The sequence below is a fragment of the Podarcis cretensis genome (assembly GCF_951804945.1).
Source record: "Podarcis cretensis genome assembly, chromosome: 2".
Lineage (NCBI taxonomy): Eukaryota > Metazoa > Chordata > Lepidosauria > Squamata > Lacertidae > Podarcis > Podarcis cretensis.
Genome location: NC_137171.1, coordinates 45,646,226 through 45,661,198, shown reverse-complemented (window position 1 = coordinate 45,661,198; position 14,973 = coordinate 45,646,226). Strand labels below are relative to the sequence as shown.

At 43.5% G+C, this 14,973-nt stretch overlaps 1 protein-coding gene across 2 annotated transcripts in view; it reads right to left on the bottom strand.

The window, feature by feature from the left end:
• Window positions 1-14,470, bottom strand: part of GABRG2 (gamma-aminobutyric acid type A receptor subunit gamma2) — a 69,026-nt gene extending 54,556 nt beyond the window's left edge. For both annotated transcript variants that reach the window (XM_079964850.1, XM_079964851.1), the window contains exon 1: window positions 14,111-14,470. In XM_079964850.1, coding sequence (XP_079820976.1) covers window positions 14,111-14,217 — 107 coding nt within the window. In that variant the 5' untranslated portion in view covers window positions 14,218-14,470. The remainder of the gene's footprint in view (window positions 1-14,110) is intronic.
• Window positions 14,471-14,973: the final 503 nt, after the last annotated feature.

The window sequence follows — 14,973 nt, the reverse complement described above, 5'->3', positions numbered from 1 at the left end:
ATGTTTTGGCTCCTGAACGCTGCGAACCCAGAAGTAAGTGCTCTGGTTTGTGAACTTTTTTTGGGAGCCAAACTTCTGATGTGGCTTCCGATTGAGTGAAGGAAGCTCCTGCATCCAACTGGAAGCCACGCCTTGGTTTTCAAACGTTTTTGGAAATCAAACGGACTTCCAGAACAGATTCTGTTCAAGAACCAAGGTAAGACTGTATAAGAGAGGGAGGGTGAAACATCACAGGTCTTGCATTATAGGCCTTCAGTTTAGGCCTGGTTTGTGACACAAACCATCCTTCTATGTGTAAGATCGAGTAGCTAGCATTTCTGTACTTCTTTTAGTGTGCTAAGTACCTTACAATCCTTATCTCATGTGACCTCATTGCTCCACCAGGCTCCTTCCTCAACTGGAATCTGTCAGCAAACATTCCATCAGCCTACTGAAGAGAACTGAATTCCAAGTCCTCTCCATCAAGTCCAGCAACTTTTGGCTGCTCCTCCCCTTGAATTGTTTCCATTCCAGCTGCTCATTACAAGCACACTTTAACAAAGAAACAGCGCTTGAGCTTTTGTTTTAACTCCTCCCTTCCAATTTCATTTCCCTTCATGTCATGTGTTTTAGCTCGTAAGCCTGAGGGCAGGACTTGTCTTATTCAAGGGCATAGCATGTGGGGGAACTGCCGGGGTGATGGCCCCAGGCACATTTTTCTGGGGGGCTCTGCGCACACCACCCTGCCAGCCCTGTGAGGCTGGGATCTGATCTGAAGGATTTGTTGGGCTGGAACTATTCCTAACATTGCAAAGGAGCTCGGGGCTGGCAGGACGGCTTGAGAAGGATGCAACAGCCATGTGCCCTTCGATCCCAGCTGAGGAAAAAGGAAAAGGAAAATATGCCTTCAAAGAGGAAAGAGCAATCATTAGGGGACAACTAGAGAAAGCAAGAAAAAATGTGTGAGGGGGGGATGTGTGGCTCCTTAGGCCAGTGTTTCCCAACCTTGGGCCTCCAGCTGTTTTTGAACTACAATTCCCATCATCCCTGTCCACTGGTCTTGCTAGCTAGGGATGATGGGAGTTGTAGGCCAAAAACATCTGGAGGCCCAAGGTTGGGAAACACTGCCTTAGGCTAGCCCAGCCAGTGCTGCAAGTAGAACCAGCGCCTCAGCATCCATGCATTGGGAGATTTGGGGTGGGTCAGAAGAAGAGTTTGGATTTGATATCCCGCTTTATCCCTTAAGGAATCTCAAAGCGGCTCACTATCTCCTTTCCCTTCCTCCCCCACAACAGACACCCTGTGAAGTGGGTGGGGCTGAGAGACTTCAGAGAAGTGTGACTAGCCCAATGTCACCTAGCAGCTGCATGTGGAGGAGCAGGGACGTGAACCCGGTTCACCAGATTACGAGTCTACCACTCCTAACCACTACACCACACTGGCTCTCAGTGTGTACTGATGTAAGCATGTACAGTTCTTCCATGCTAAAGGGACAAATTAGAACATTCTATGAGGAGTCTTACACACGAATGCTGCTATGCACATAAAAGTCTTCTAGACACATGGATAGTGAGGGCATGGCTGCCAAGCATTTGGCAGTGAGGGCAGGGTTAGCCCCAGGCATAGGCAAACCTGGCCCTCCAGATGTTTTGGGACTACAACTCCCATCATCTCTGACCACTGGTCCTGTTAGCTAGGGGTGATGGGAATTGTAGTCGCAAAACATCTGGAGGGCCGAGTTTGCCTATGCCTATGCACCCATGTAATCTTCACACACACACCACAGATACATATTCTTTTACAATGTGGATTAAGTCACCTGAACCCCCTTATTGCCACCAGGCAAAGCATATAATGACTTTCTGTTCAAGCAGCAGAAATGTGTTTCCTACTTTACATCTGAATTATGCACACTCCCATTCCAGGAGCTACTAATAATGCTCCCAGCTTTTGTCCACGCTCCACTTCTGTATTAGAAAATGTGCGGAGGTGACTGCATGCCAAATTATTTAATGACTTCCAAGAAAAGAAATGGAGAATTGTGTTTATCGTATTTTCATTAACTGTGTAGCCACTCTAATGTCTTTTACATTTTGAAGTGGAAACTTGCATCTAGTGCTAAAAAAGAGAGAGAAAACTCTTAATTCCAAATGTCTAAGAAAATGAATGAGTTTCAATAATATTAATATCAACTGAAAAGAAACCAATGACAAAAATAATAATCAATACTCAATAATCAAGAGTTTTTATTACAGATTTTCTTTGGTTTGTCTCTTTTTTCAAGTCATAGAGTCTTTTCTACAGATCAGTTACATTAGATGTGAGACATTAATATTGTATACAGTATATGGTTGGGAAAGAAGAGGGGGGGTCATAAAACTTACATTCTTTTACTTAGCATATGTGGGGGGGTTTGGTGTCAGCATCACTTGACTAGGTTCTCTTTTTATACATTTATTATATGATTTATTATATGATTTTAAAATTATATATATATATATATATATATATATATATATATATATATATATATATATAATCATTTTTCCTTTCTTTAAAAACAAACATTTGCTCCACCAAACAATTTCTTCTTTAAAACAACAGTATTATGTTTTTGAATGCTATGAATTTTTTTGCAACATTTCTTATAATCTGCTTCCCAAGGGTAATCAGTCTGAATAAACAGGATTCAATTCAGAGAAACCCTGAAAGCATTTGTTTCTCTCTACTTTTCCCAAAATCTCCTCATCGTGCCTCTGGAGGATACTGTTGAAAGTTCCTTCTGGGAAACTTGCTGATTGTTGGGAGAACAAGGTGCTTTTGAAAGGGAAGCACTTAGAAGCTTTGCTGTACATTTGAAGTATGTCTCCGATACATCAGAGAAAGAAAAAACTTCATTTGAACCAAAATATGCTTACTTTATAGATCTAACTCTTCCCTTCTCCCTCTCAGGAATGGCTGGAAACCAAAGTTTTCCCCCAGATGAATGTGCATATGGTGTGGACGAGTTGGTGCTGGTGGGCGGGGTGTGTGTATGCGAGAGACCTATCTATAGCAAAGATGAAAGAAGGAATGAGTAAATATGATCAAACATTGTGATATTGTATGATGTTGAGGGCAAAGAGTGAAGACTAAATGCAGAAAGAAGGTGAAATATCAAAAGAATGAAGTGAAAATGGGGGGGAAAGGGCTAGGAAAAGGGGAACAATAATAATGCAGTGTCCCCTGTTTTTTTTACCAGGATCCTACAGGAAATTGCTATTTTCTGGAAGCAAGCAAATGCAAATTTTTATCATCCATGGTTTATTAGCATTTTCACAGTATTACAATAGAACAGTACAATCCCTTATTCCCCCTCCCTCCTTCCAACCTCATGCTCTCTCTCTCTCTCTCTAGCTATAGTATTGCCATCTCTGTTGTTCAGGTTTTTTTAGCATGCTACACATGTTCAGGTTTGCATGTCCAATAAGGTTGAGGATAAATGAGTGCCACTGTTCTGCACTAGTCTTAGATCAGGCATGGGCAAACCCAGCCCTCCAGATGTTTTGGGACTACAACTCCCATTATCCCTGACCACTGGTGCTGTTAGCTAGGGATGATGGGAGTTGTAGTCCCAAAACATCTGGAGTTTGCCTATGCCTGTCTTAGATTAACATTCATTAAGTTGGGGAAGTTTCCATTCCTGCATTGTGCCTCCCACTGCTTCCAGTTGTGGGTACTACTTGGTGAAGGATTCCAAAAATGCCCTCCAAATCTTTTGGAACATTGGAACATTGGAACATTGGAACATTATCATTGGCTGCTAGTTGCAAGAGGTCTTGTATCCAGTGTTCTGTACATGTCGTGGTTCAGGCTTTCCAGGGTTGAAGGATTATTCATTTTGCTGCTAGTGTGTTTAAGTGGAACCATACTTCCTGTCCTTTTGATAACCTCCACTTGGCATGCATGTAGCCAATTACTGTGTTGACCCATCCACCCATAGCTTAGGTACCAGCTCCTGAAAAAAGACTGGTTGCTTCCACACTAGCAACTGAGCCTGCAATTGCCATCCATTCTTCACTCACTTTTTAGTTAGGAATCAGATGATGTCATTGTCAACTAGTTGCAGTTCAGTTTTTTCTGTTGCCCTATGTTTCATAGCCCTGATTTTGGAAGGGTGTGTGAATGTTCAAAATGCACATGCAGTGGCACCCTGCCCAAAGAAAACTGGAAACATTGAATGGAGGCTTTTCAGGTCTACAATGCCTTTAAATCGAAGCTTTCTCCTTTGGAAGGAATATCTTCCTCTGTTCCTAACTGCTTCTTGTTCTGTGTAGGCCAGCATTACTGATTACGTGGGTGGCACTGTGGTCTAAACCACTGAGCCTCTTGGGTTTGCCGATCAGAAGGTTGGCGGTTCGAATCCCCTGATGGGGTGAACTCCTGTTGCTCTGTCCCAGCTTCTGCCAACCTAGTAGTTCGAAAGCACGCCAGTGCAGGTAGATAAACAGGTACCACTGCGGCAGAAAGGTGATGAGTGCCGCACCCCATAGTCACCTTTGATGAGACTTAACCATCCAGGGATCCTTTACCTTTACCTTTTACTAATGAATTACTGATAATTAGGGGGCAATTAAGGAGCAAGTTCCTGTTCTTCATCAGGATGGGAGCTTTCAATTACAGGTACTTGTTTCCTTTCATTAATAGTGAATAGCTCTAAAATACTTTACTAGTTTAGCCTATTTCCTCTTCACTACAGCCTCCTTATCCTATATACTTTTGGTTGAGAATTCAAAAGTCTTTTGCAGGATAGATTGAATGGAAATTCTGTACCAATAAAATATATATCAGTAGCATGAAGCTACAAATTTAGATATATAATAAGAATCTGCTGTACTGATTGGCCATTAGGTTAAGACCTTAAAATACCCTTGGGGTGTACTGTATTGTAAGTGTCAGAAATTCTTGTGTTAGAAGTTTTATTGATATGTATCCATAAATGGCAAGGCACAAGGTTGAAGGTGGTCAATATGCTTGAATGTTCTTGGAATGTAAATATCAGAATGTTCTAATATTTTGTATTGGCCTTCTACAATCTAAGAATTACAAATGAATTGCAAGCTGGCATGCACTATAACAAATACTCTTCATAGATAATTTCAGATATTCAGGTGTTTATTAATAAGGGATTAGGATTAATGATAATGTTGGATATTTTTCATCTTGGGGGAAGGGATCTAGCAACATCTTTCAAAGGGATGCTTCAAACATGCACAGTACAAGGGACTGCAAATGCCATTGAAGCTTTAAAGTTAGTCACTCCTCTCTCCAGCTGCCATTGTCCTCACCCTTGTCCAGTCTCTCTGCTCTTACTCTCTTGGTGCCATTGTCTCATCTGCCTCAACATCACAGTCGACAAGAGCCCTGCCCATGGTGACATCCATTTTGATGGTGTCACTGAGGAAATGCCCAGCTTTGCCAATGCAGCTAATGCTAAGGAAGGCTGTGGAGACAGTGGAATGTAATAGAAACATTTCAATGAATGATACATATATATCATGGCTATCTGAGTACTTTAAAAATGACAAGAGATGAAAGGAATGCAGGGGGTGTGGGAACAGACATATATTCTTTTGCCTGGGTATCTCTCCATTTTATTTTCAGACACTGTCAAACAAGACCATTCTGAACAAGGATGAATGTGTCATTCTCATTAATTCACCTACCAGACACTTTTATATTTAGCAAGACTTGTCAAGTTCACATTATGCTAAAAGACTGGGCAACTGGAACAGCAATTTAGTTGTTAATCCTCAATCTGCCAGAGAGTACAGACTTTTGCTTATATCTGAAGATATTCTGATGCAGCTTAGTAAAAGCCTCATATGACCAGAATACACTATTTATATTGTAAAAACTATGGCGTGCATACATGTGCCTATACACTACAAAAACAAAGTCTCATCTGCTGCCTGCCTCTTAAAATGCTCCCTGAAAATAGTAGCTAGTGGGCCCTGTTTCATTCTCTTACACCCTCTTTCTCTCACTGAATTGTTTGGGAGGGAGGAGAGAACAAAAATAAGGAAGACCAAGATATACACAGCAGAGGCTTTGGTGCAGGCAAAAGGCCCCAGATTCAATCCCTACCATCTCTGGGTAGGGCTGGGAAAGTCTCCTGTCTGAAACCTTAGAGAGCCACTGCCAGTCAGTTTGCTATATCCAGTGTTGTGTGAGTGGCTTTCACACTGGGACAATGGGACTTCCCTTCTCTTCTTCCCCCTATCCCCAAATCTGCTCTGTAGGACCCCCAACCCTCTGGAGCAGATTTTGAGGATGCCTGAGGGGGTATAAAGGAGAGAAAGGGGAAGTTCCACTGCAGGAGTGGAACAGCAGTGTTGCATACAACTCTCTCTCTCTCTGTGTATATATATATATAGATATAGATATATAGATATATATACCGTAGATATAGATATAGATATAGATGATATAGATGATATAGATGATATAGATATAGATATAGATATAGATGATATAGATATAGATATAGATATAGATATAGATATAGATATAGATATAGATATAGATATATAGATATAGATATAGATGATATAGATATAGATGATATATAGATATAGATATAGATATAGATGATATAGATATAGATATAGATATAGATATAGATATAGATATAGATATAGATATAGATGATATAGATATAGATATAGATATAGATATAGATATAGATATAGATATAGATATGAAGCACTGATATCCTACCCTACACAATGTCTATCCCAGAGCAGTTTTCAGTACTACTCAAACAGAACCAAGCAACCAAATATGTGCTAGCTCAATTAAAATTAATAGCACAATTTATCATCATCATCATCACCACCACCACTGAAAGGTAAAAATTAAGGCAAAGCCCATCCATTGTTCTCCAAACACAATGAACAAAGAACAGGATGAGGAAGGAGTGGGGCAATAAGTAACTGAATAGATAAAATTAAATGCTGCCTTACACCTTACTAGTAAATGGCAGGTACACTGAAAGGAATGTAGAAAGCTGCCTTATACAAGCCAGACCATCGGTCCATCTGTTGGCAGGAGTATTTGCTATGCCTACCTGGAGATGCCAGAGAGAGAAAGTGATCCCTTCATTTAAAGCAGATGCTCTTCATGACTGTTTAATTATCTCAGTGAAAGTCCCCTCTCACTGAAACTGTGGCAACTGCGATGTCTTTCATGAGCTTGCCCCTGCCTGTTATCCATCACTGCTTTTTTAATTTAGAACGGGCAGGAGGTGAGGTTGAGCAACCACACAGAGTAAGAATTTGAAAATATACATTTAAAAGTAGATATGGTTAGAAAGCATTATATTCTTGTGGCCAGGTGTACCTGTATATTTCTTCAAAACAAACAACACTGAATATAGATTCCAGGCATGTAGAAAATACTGAGCTCGCTGAGTCAATGGTCAACTCAGCTTAAGGCTGTTTTTGCTGTTACAGGAGTGTCTTCCCTACTGCAGGTGTGCACAGTCATTCTCACATCCATTAGGCACAGAATATAGGCCTGCACCAAGCTGTCTTCTTGCTTAAGAAACACACATTTTTACGTTAAAAGTCCTAAACTGCCTGAGACCTTGTTACTTTCTTCTGTATGTAACCTTCAGTGCACAGAGATCAGCCCAAGAGAACCTGGACCATAACTAACATTTGGCAGATGAATGCAAGAGGCAGGGCCTTTTCTATCCTGGCACTATACAATTCCCTCCATGGAGAAACCCACCTGACTCAACCATAGCTCACTTTTTTGCATGCTGAAGAACTGGACCTTTTGGAGATGTTGGTTTGCTTTTGTGACTGCTGCTATAAAGAAAGACAATGTATCCTTAAAAAAGAACTTCTGTGCATAAATCCTTTCAATCTTCTCTTTAAAACACCCAGGGAGGAGTGAGATGGAGTCAATGTTACCTGTGTTCCCATTCAGAAATAGACACAGGAAAAGAAAAATATCTAGAAATGGAGGGTGTCTTAGACCTACCCATAGATGTAGCATTTGTGTAAACCATAGTTCCTCCAGTGAGCTTACATCTAATCATGTCGCCTCAGAAATAAATTCCATCCCAGCCAGCCCCATGGGCATAGCCAAGATTTATTTATTGGGGGGGAGGGGCAGGCTTTAATGCAAAAAGTGGTCATTAAAAAGGTAGAAAACAAATGAAAGCAGGGCACTTTAATTCATCACCTCAGATAATCACATTCCAAAGAAACCCTTCAGAAATATTTCTTAACAATAGGATCATTTATGTGAACAATGGTAAGAAGTACAATTGGTATAATTTTCTCAAATCCTATTTGGTTCTTTGTTAATATGACACATGAATCTGATCTTCAGTGAGCAGTTGCTAAATTTCAAACCCCAAAAGCTTGAATGTCAGATTCCTCATAGCTCTGACAAGTTTGGTCAAGTGGTGAGGTGCTGTCAAGTGATGCTAATGCTTGAACTGGGAGGCTTTGTGGTGAGCCACCAAACTGGATGTTGAAACCTCTGCATTGACAGTTTAGCATTCCTGGGCTGAGACTGCCCATCCATATTGCCTCTTGGACGGGAACAAGTATAAGAGGACTTCCTTGCCTGAACAACAATGGTGTTTTGTTTTGTTTTCAAACTCTGGCACATCCCTGTATTCTTTGGTTGTCCTGGCCCTGACTTCTGGCTTCCTTCTCAATCCTGGCTCATTTGTCCTTCGGTTCCAACTACTGGCTTGTTCCATGGCTCCAGATTCCCATTTTCTGGACACCCCAGGCTGCTTCCCATAGGCCAACCCTGACAGGTGCCAAAGTGAGACATAGTGTCATCTACACATAGCACATATGAAGAAGATTTTAAAGCCTATGCATACATATTATTTATGCAAGTACACTTGCTCCAGTGATCCATTCATTTCTGTTTCTGGTTAAGATTGTGGTGTAACTGACCAACTATCATTTTCATGATATTGCTTCAATTCTGATTATATGAGACTATTTTAGTTATATGCAAATTGGTGTATGCTATTATAATAATGGCTTGTATCAGAGCCAGACCTTTTCTTTAAATCTCACCACATTGACACTGAAGAATATCCCTCATGTTGCGTAGAGTTTAGTTCAACTTACAGAACTGCCACAGAAATTTAACCAATGTAAAAAAAGGCAGTTGCGCCGAGTATAGGATCACAGTCTTACATTCTGTTCTACGACTTGTGCATTAGGAGCAAATTTTGGTTGCTATCCTCCACACATTTAGATCTGATTAATAGGTTGCCATTGTGGCATGCAAACCACTTGCAAGAAGATTGTACCCATGCTGCAGCATCACACACATACACATAAATCACATGGAACAGGTGAAAAGGGCAGGCTGGTGATTCTGGCATAGGAATCACATCATATGTCAGTCCCATGTGATTCTGGTATAATTCACACTTGTGTGGCATGAGTAAGACAAAGGACCCACAACTGTGGTTGCCAGATGGACAGCAGTGACTACAATCCCTTTTTGCCAACTATCTGCCCCTGTTAGCCCAGTGCAAACCTTCCTTACATCCTTTGTGCATCTCAGAGAAATTGGGGGTGAGGAAAAGCACCAAGCATCATGATGGAAGCAACACAGTGGCTCTCCCATCCTTTCTGGTACTAGTAGAGAACTTTGGGTTGAGAAGGGGCTCAACCTTCTTGCCACGATTTGGAGACACTTTGAAGCAAAGAAACAAATGCCCCTGTTTCCCAGTGCCTACAGCACACGGTGTGAAGTGAGACAATGACTCCTCTACACATGTGAGAGGGATCCGGAGGTGGCCATGGAGCAGGAGGACCATGGCTTCAGAGGAGGAATAGCCTTGCCAGTGTATGCCACCTTTTGCTTTGTCTAAACAGTTGGATGAATGCTCCTTCAGATGAGTGGCACAGCAGGTGAGTGGCTCGGCTTTCAAAAAGAAATTTAGAAATTAAACATTTAAAAGGTACTTGAAGCAGTACTGACATCAATGGAAGAGTCATGCTGCTTATAGTTACCAATGTCACATGCAGTTTTAGTGGTGCCCATGGCACTAATCCAGTCCATTACAATAGAGGTTTTCAACAAGGTGGGCAGAAATCAAATTTTCCTAGGCACAAAACATTACCATTTTGAGTTTAAGAGGTAAGCTCTGCAACTGAAACACTAACTTAAGGAAAGGCACTTATAACTCTACCTCAAAAATAACACACACACACACACACCATGCCCCCACAAAACTAAAAAAAAAAAAATTTGCATTACTTTCACAAAAGATACATAGAACTTTTGAGTACTAAAGCTGCAATTCAAGTGGCGCTGGCTGGATATCTTTAGGATTTGGTGCAAGTTCCCTACACTAGTGGATTGTAGCAATATGCCACCACCTGGGGATCTGACACCATAGCAAAGTCAAGGGTATTCTGCTCTAATGTTATGTTGAAGCATCCCCATCACTGGAGGGGCTGAAGATGGAGTGCACAGGGACATGTTGAGGGAGGAGCAGGCTTAGCTTGAATGCTAAAGGCCAGAATCTGTTTCCAGACCATGTGCAAGTCTAAAATTATGTAGACAAAAGCACAGTATAATATGAATGAAAAAACTTCCATTGAACTCAGTGGAGAGTCGAAACACATAGCCCCCAACACCAGTTCCCCACACCCTAATACCAACAGAGGCTATGATCCTTCCTGGCTAACTGCCCTCAATCACAGCACCCCCACAGCAATATACAACCCCTGGTAGGGAGCCGATCACTCAGATGAGAGGGTGCATGACCTAAGCCTCATATTCTGCACACTTAAAGTACACAGGGGAAACTTTAAAGAGGATGGGCAGTTTGCATAAACATCCTGACCTCAAAACAAAGGTAGAAAGAGTGAATTACCAACACTACTTTTCTTATGGTCCCTATACTTCACAAGGTTTATTGGAAGACTGCTTCTGTCCTCTACACACAAACATCCAATAGAATCCTGAGTGCTATCCCTGGAATTGGGGATTGAGGACAAGGTAAACACAGACTGAATCCATGCTTTGAATTATGACTGTTGCAACTGTTTGCCATGACTTTCCCCATCACAACCACCAATTTAAAATAATAAAAATCTGTGTTGGCTAACCATTGCTTCCTTCCTTAACAGTAGCTTCCTTCGTGGCAATAGCTTAAAGAGTTGCCAGGCTCCCAATCCATTTCTGAGTGCTGGTGTGTTGACCTCTAAAATTTGAAACTTGGATACCTGAAGTTATGCCTATTCTCATATCAACCTTCCAGTTTACTGAGCTAATCATCTGAGGGCCATTATGTAGGTGCCTTGACTGTGTGAGGTGGGGCAGATGGAGACTGGGGAGGAGAGGAGCCCTTCTCAAGTGCAGGGGACAACTCCCTCCCCCGAAAGGCTCGCCTGGCACCTACATTCATGTATTTTAGATCTTTAACAATGAAAAGCAAATCTAGAATGGTAATATAACAAAACTACAGTTTTTTACTGATTATGTTTGTGTTTTAACACCATTTTTTTTTAAAAATGTACCTAACACTGTGCAGACATGCTGTGAAGTTTCAAAGTGAAACTGCATATGGCTACCTCATTTGCCAAGTACAGTGTCAACAAGGTGATAGGACCAGGGAGAACAATTTTCATATACATTTGTGCTGTTTTGTTTTGCTAAAGCATATTTCAAAACACCATGGGGAAGGAATGCTAGCAACCCTTAAGATTTGTCTAGTTACATTTCCCCAATGAGCAAAATTGATGGTGGCTTCAGCGTAAGGCCTACAGTTCTCAGATATGGCGGATTTCAGATTTGTTTGGGTCAAAAACAGGGTTCCTTCCAGATGTGGTTCACCTCCCATGATCCCTGGCCAGCATGGGCAATGATAAGGTTGGCAGGAATTGTAGCTTACAAACATCTGGCCATTACACTGACTACCTCTGTGAGGAGGATAGATGGAATAAGTTTGAAATGTCTGCAGAAACAGCCATCACACCTTCATTTCATTAATATGTTTCAGTAACAGGCAAGATGGAACTCTTGAGCTCACCCCCCTGTGTTTTCAAAGATAGAAAAGGGGAGAGAAAAAGAGAAGAAGGAGGGGGAAATAGCACTAGGCACCCTAAAGCAGGGTTAGGCAGCCTAAGGTCCAGGGGTGGATGTGGCCCAATCACCTTCTCAATCCAGCCCGCAGACAGTCCGGGAATCAGAGTGATTTTACATGAGTAGAATGTGTGCTTTTATTTTATTTATTTATTGTGGGGCATAGGAATTCGTTCATTTTTTACCCCAAAATATAGTTCGGCCCATCACATGGTCTGAGGGACGGTGAGCCGACCCATGGATGAAAAAGGTTGCTAACCCCTGCCCTAAAGGAAACAAACACAGGCATCCAAACCAAAAGCTAGGCCATAGCAGGGGTGCCAACTTGAATAAAATATTGTGGGGGGCCCAGGTAAGCCCTGCCCCACATAACTGATCACATGATGCAGTGCACACACATCATTTGACTGGGAATACTCATCAAATGTGTGGGGACCTGGCCCCCTCTAATATTTTATTGTGGTGGGCAAAGCTTCCACAACTCCTAGGAGTTGGCTCCTATGGACCACAATGTTGATTTAAGGCCCTGGTACCTGAATATCCCTGCTTGGAATATAATACTTTAGGAAACCAAACACAAGATTATAAACACATCTTGTTTTTACAAAAACATAAGTTCCCGTCCACCAAATCTGTCCCATTGTTGAATTTATTACTAATGTTCCCATTTCTATTTCAGATTTCCCCACCTTTTAAGAGGATGCAAATGAGCAAAGTAAAACACGACTTGTTAAGCATGTTATGTTTAAGACTAATAATATAGGCAAGACTGCACTCCCCACCTTCCCATATCTAGAAGTTGAAATGAAAAAATTTTTAGTAATGGAGCAGCACGTTGTGAGCTTGGCCATTTCTCCAAGAATCAGGCTGGTTCAGTTCTTCAATACAGCAGGTAAAGAGGAAGGGAAGCCAGCCAGAGAAGAACGTAAAGCATTGCCTTTGCTCTCCTGTTGCCAAATATTATAACAAAGGGGAGGAGGTGCCTCTTTGCCTTCATGCACCCACGGAAATCGAGCTTGTGTCACTACCACGGAAAGCAGTCGGGGGCATGAATGGCTGAGCAGTTGGCAATGCTTTGCTACTTTGGGATGCAAACCTGCTATAAAACGCAGGGTACACAAAATCTCAAAACGCCTCGTTCAGCAGCCCAGTGCTTATGCACCACAGGAACCATCGTTTCCTATTCCATCCCCCACAGCATCCTTTCTCTACAACCTATTTTCTTACGTACCATGACGTTCAGTGCACAGAAAACACACATATGCATATGTAATCACACAGCTCGCATGTATAGTGCAGCTGACGGCGCCCCTGCGAAAGCGATACACCCATTGCAACGTCAGTGTAAATATTTGCCGAAGAGAGCGATAAACTGTCATCGGGCGAGAGGGAGATGCGGGCTTCTGCATGCCATCACTCCCGGCTCCGGGGAATGGGGAGCCTTGCCAGGCAGGGACAGCATTTTTTGGCGAATGTGGGGGTCTGTGAGCCGCCCTTCGGCCCAGCAGGGGGGTGGGGAACCACGCCAGCGCAGAGCACTACCCAGAATAATGCCAAAACCCCAAACCACCCAGCCCCGCCGCTATGGCTGCCCATTCGAGAAGCTGTCCGTGCTGTCCTCCCCATTAGGCTCTCCCGTGCCATTCCTTGCGCGGAAGCAGCCGATAAACTGCAGGGAGGGAGGGAGGGAGGGGGAATCTTCATGGGAATGACGCCTCTCTCCCCACCCCAGAACTCACCGAAACCCCCCCCCCCCCGCGCCCGCTTAAATCTACGCTGAGGGCCCTGGATTCCCAGCGCAGCAAAGCCGAAAAGAATATGTTCATCGTGATGGTTGGGAATAGATCTAGGAAGAGGGGGGGGCTGGCAAGGGAAAACGCAGGGGTTCCTCTGCAGCCCTGTGCATTTATAATCGGCATCTTCTTCCCCCCTCCCCCTCCATCACCCCCACCCCCCACCCCAACAGCCTACCCCCAGCCCGCGGTAGCAAACAGAAAGCACAGCTTACCCCTGGATGAGCGAAAAGAGGAGCAGCGCCCGCACCATCATTTTGAGAGGAGACACTGCATCCAGCACTGAAAGGCTGCCTTGGCAGGGCGGATTTCGAGGACTCATCCTCTCCCTCTTTCTCTCTCTCTCCTCTCTCTCTCTCCCTCTCCCCCCCTCAACCCCACACACTTTCCCGCCCCCTTTTTCCTCTCGGTTGCCGACGGATCCGTCCCCTTCTTTATTTAGTGATCTGTAGGGGTGGGGGTGATGGCGAGGCCCCCCTCCCTCCTGTTACCAGGTCCCGCCAGTAGGATGATACATTGCGCTCGCTCGCTCTCGCTCTTTCCCAGCTGCTGAATTAATATTCGGTGATTTGCTATCGGGGGAGGGTGGGGGGGGGGAGAGAAAGATATAAAAATCAGATCCTCGCGAACCCCTTGACGGATCAAAGCATCTGCTACGGCTAGCGCAACAGCAGCAGCTTCCAAATTTAGAGAATTGGGAGAAAGGGGTTGAGGTGAGGGGGGAGGAGGGAGGCGAGGATCACACGTACACACACTACTGGAACAGGCAAAGGGGGAGGAAGGAGAAGAAGAATCCCACACAATCCATCACAGAGAGGGGGCTGGGGAGGTGCACGCAGGAGGAGGGCAGAGGAAGGATTGCGCGCAATGGGAGGGGGCGCGAGAGCGCCAGAAAAGCTTCTGCCTCGATGCAGATTAAGTCGGAGGTCAAAGTGGAAACGACGCATACGGGGCTGGTGCGGATACTGCTGCTGTCTCCGCCGCTGCTGCAGCGGAGATCAACACATGCGTGGTGCCAAGCGAGCTTTCTTTCTTTCTCCTCCTAAACCCCTTTGGTTGCACGTGCGCGAGGCTGCAT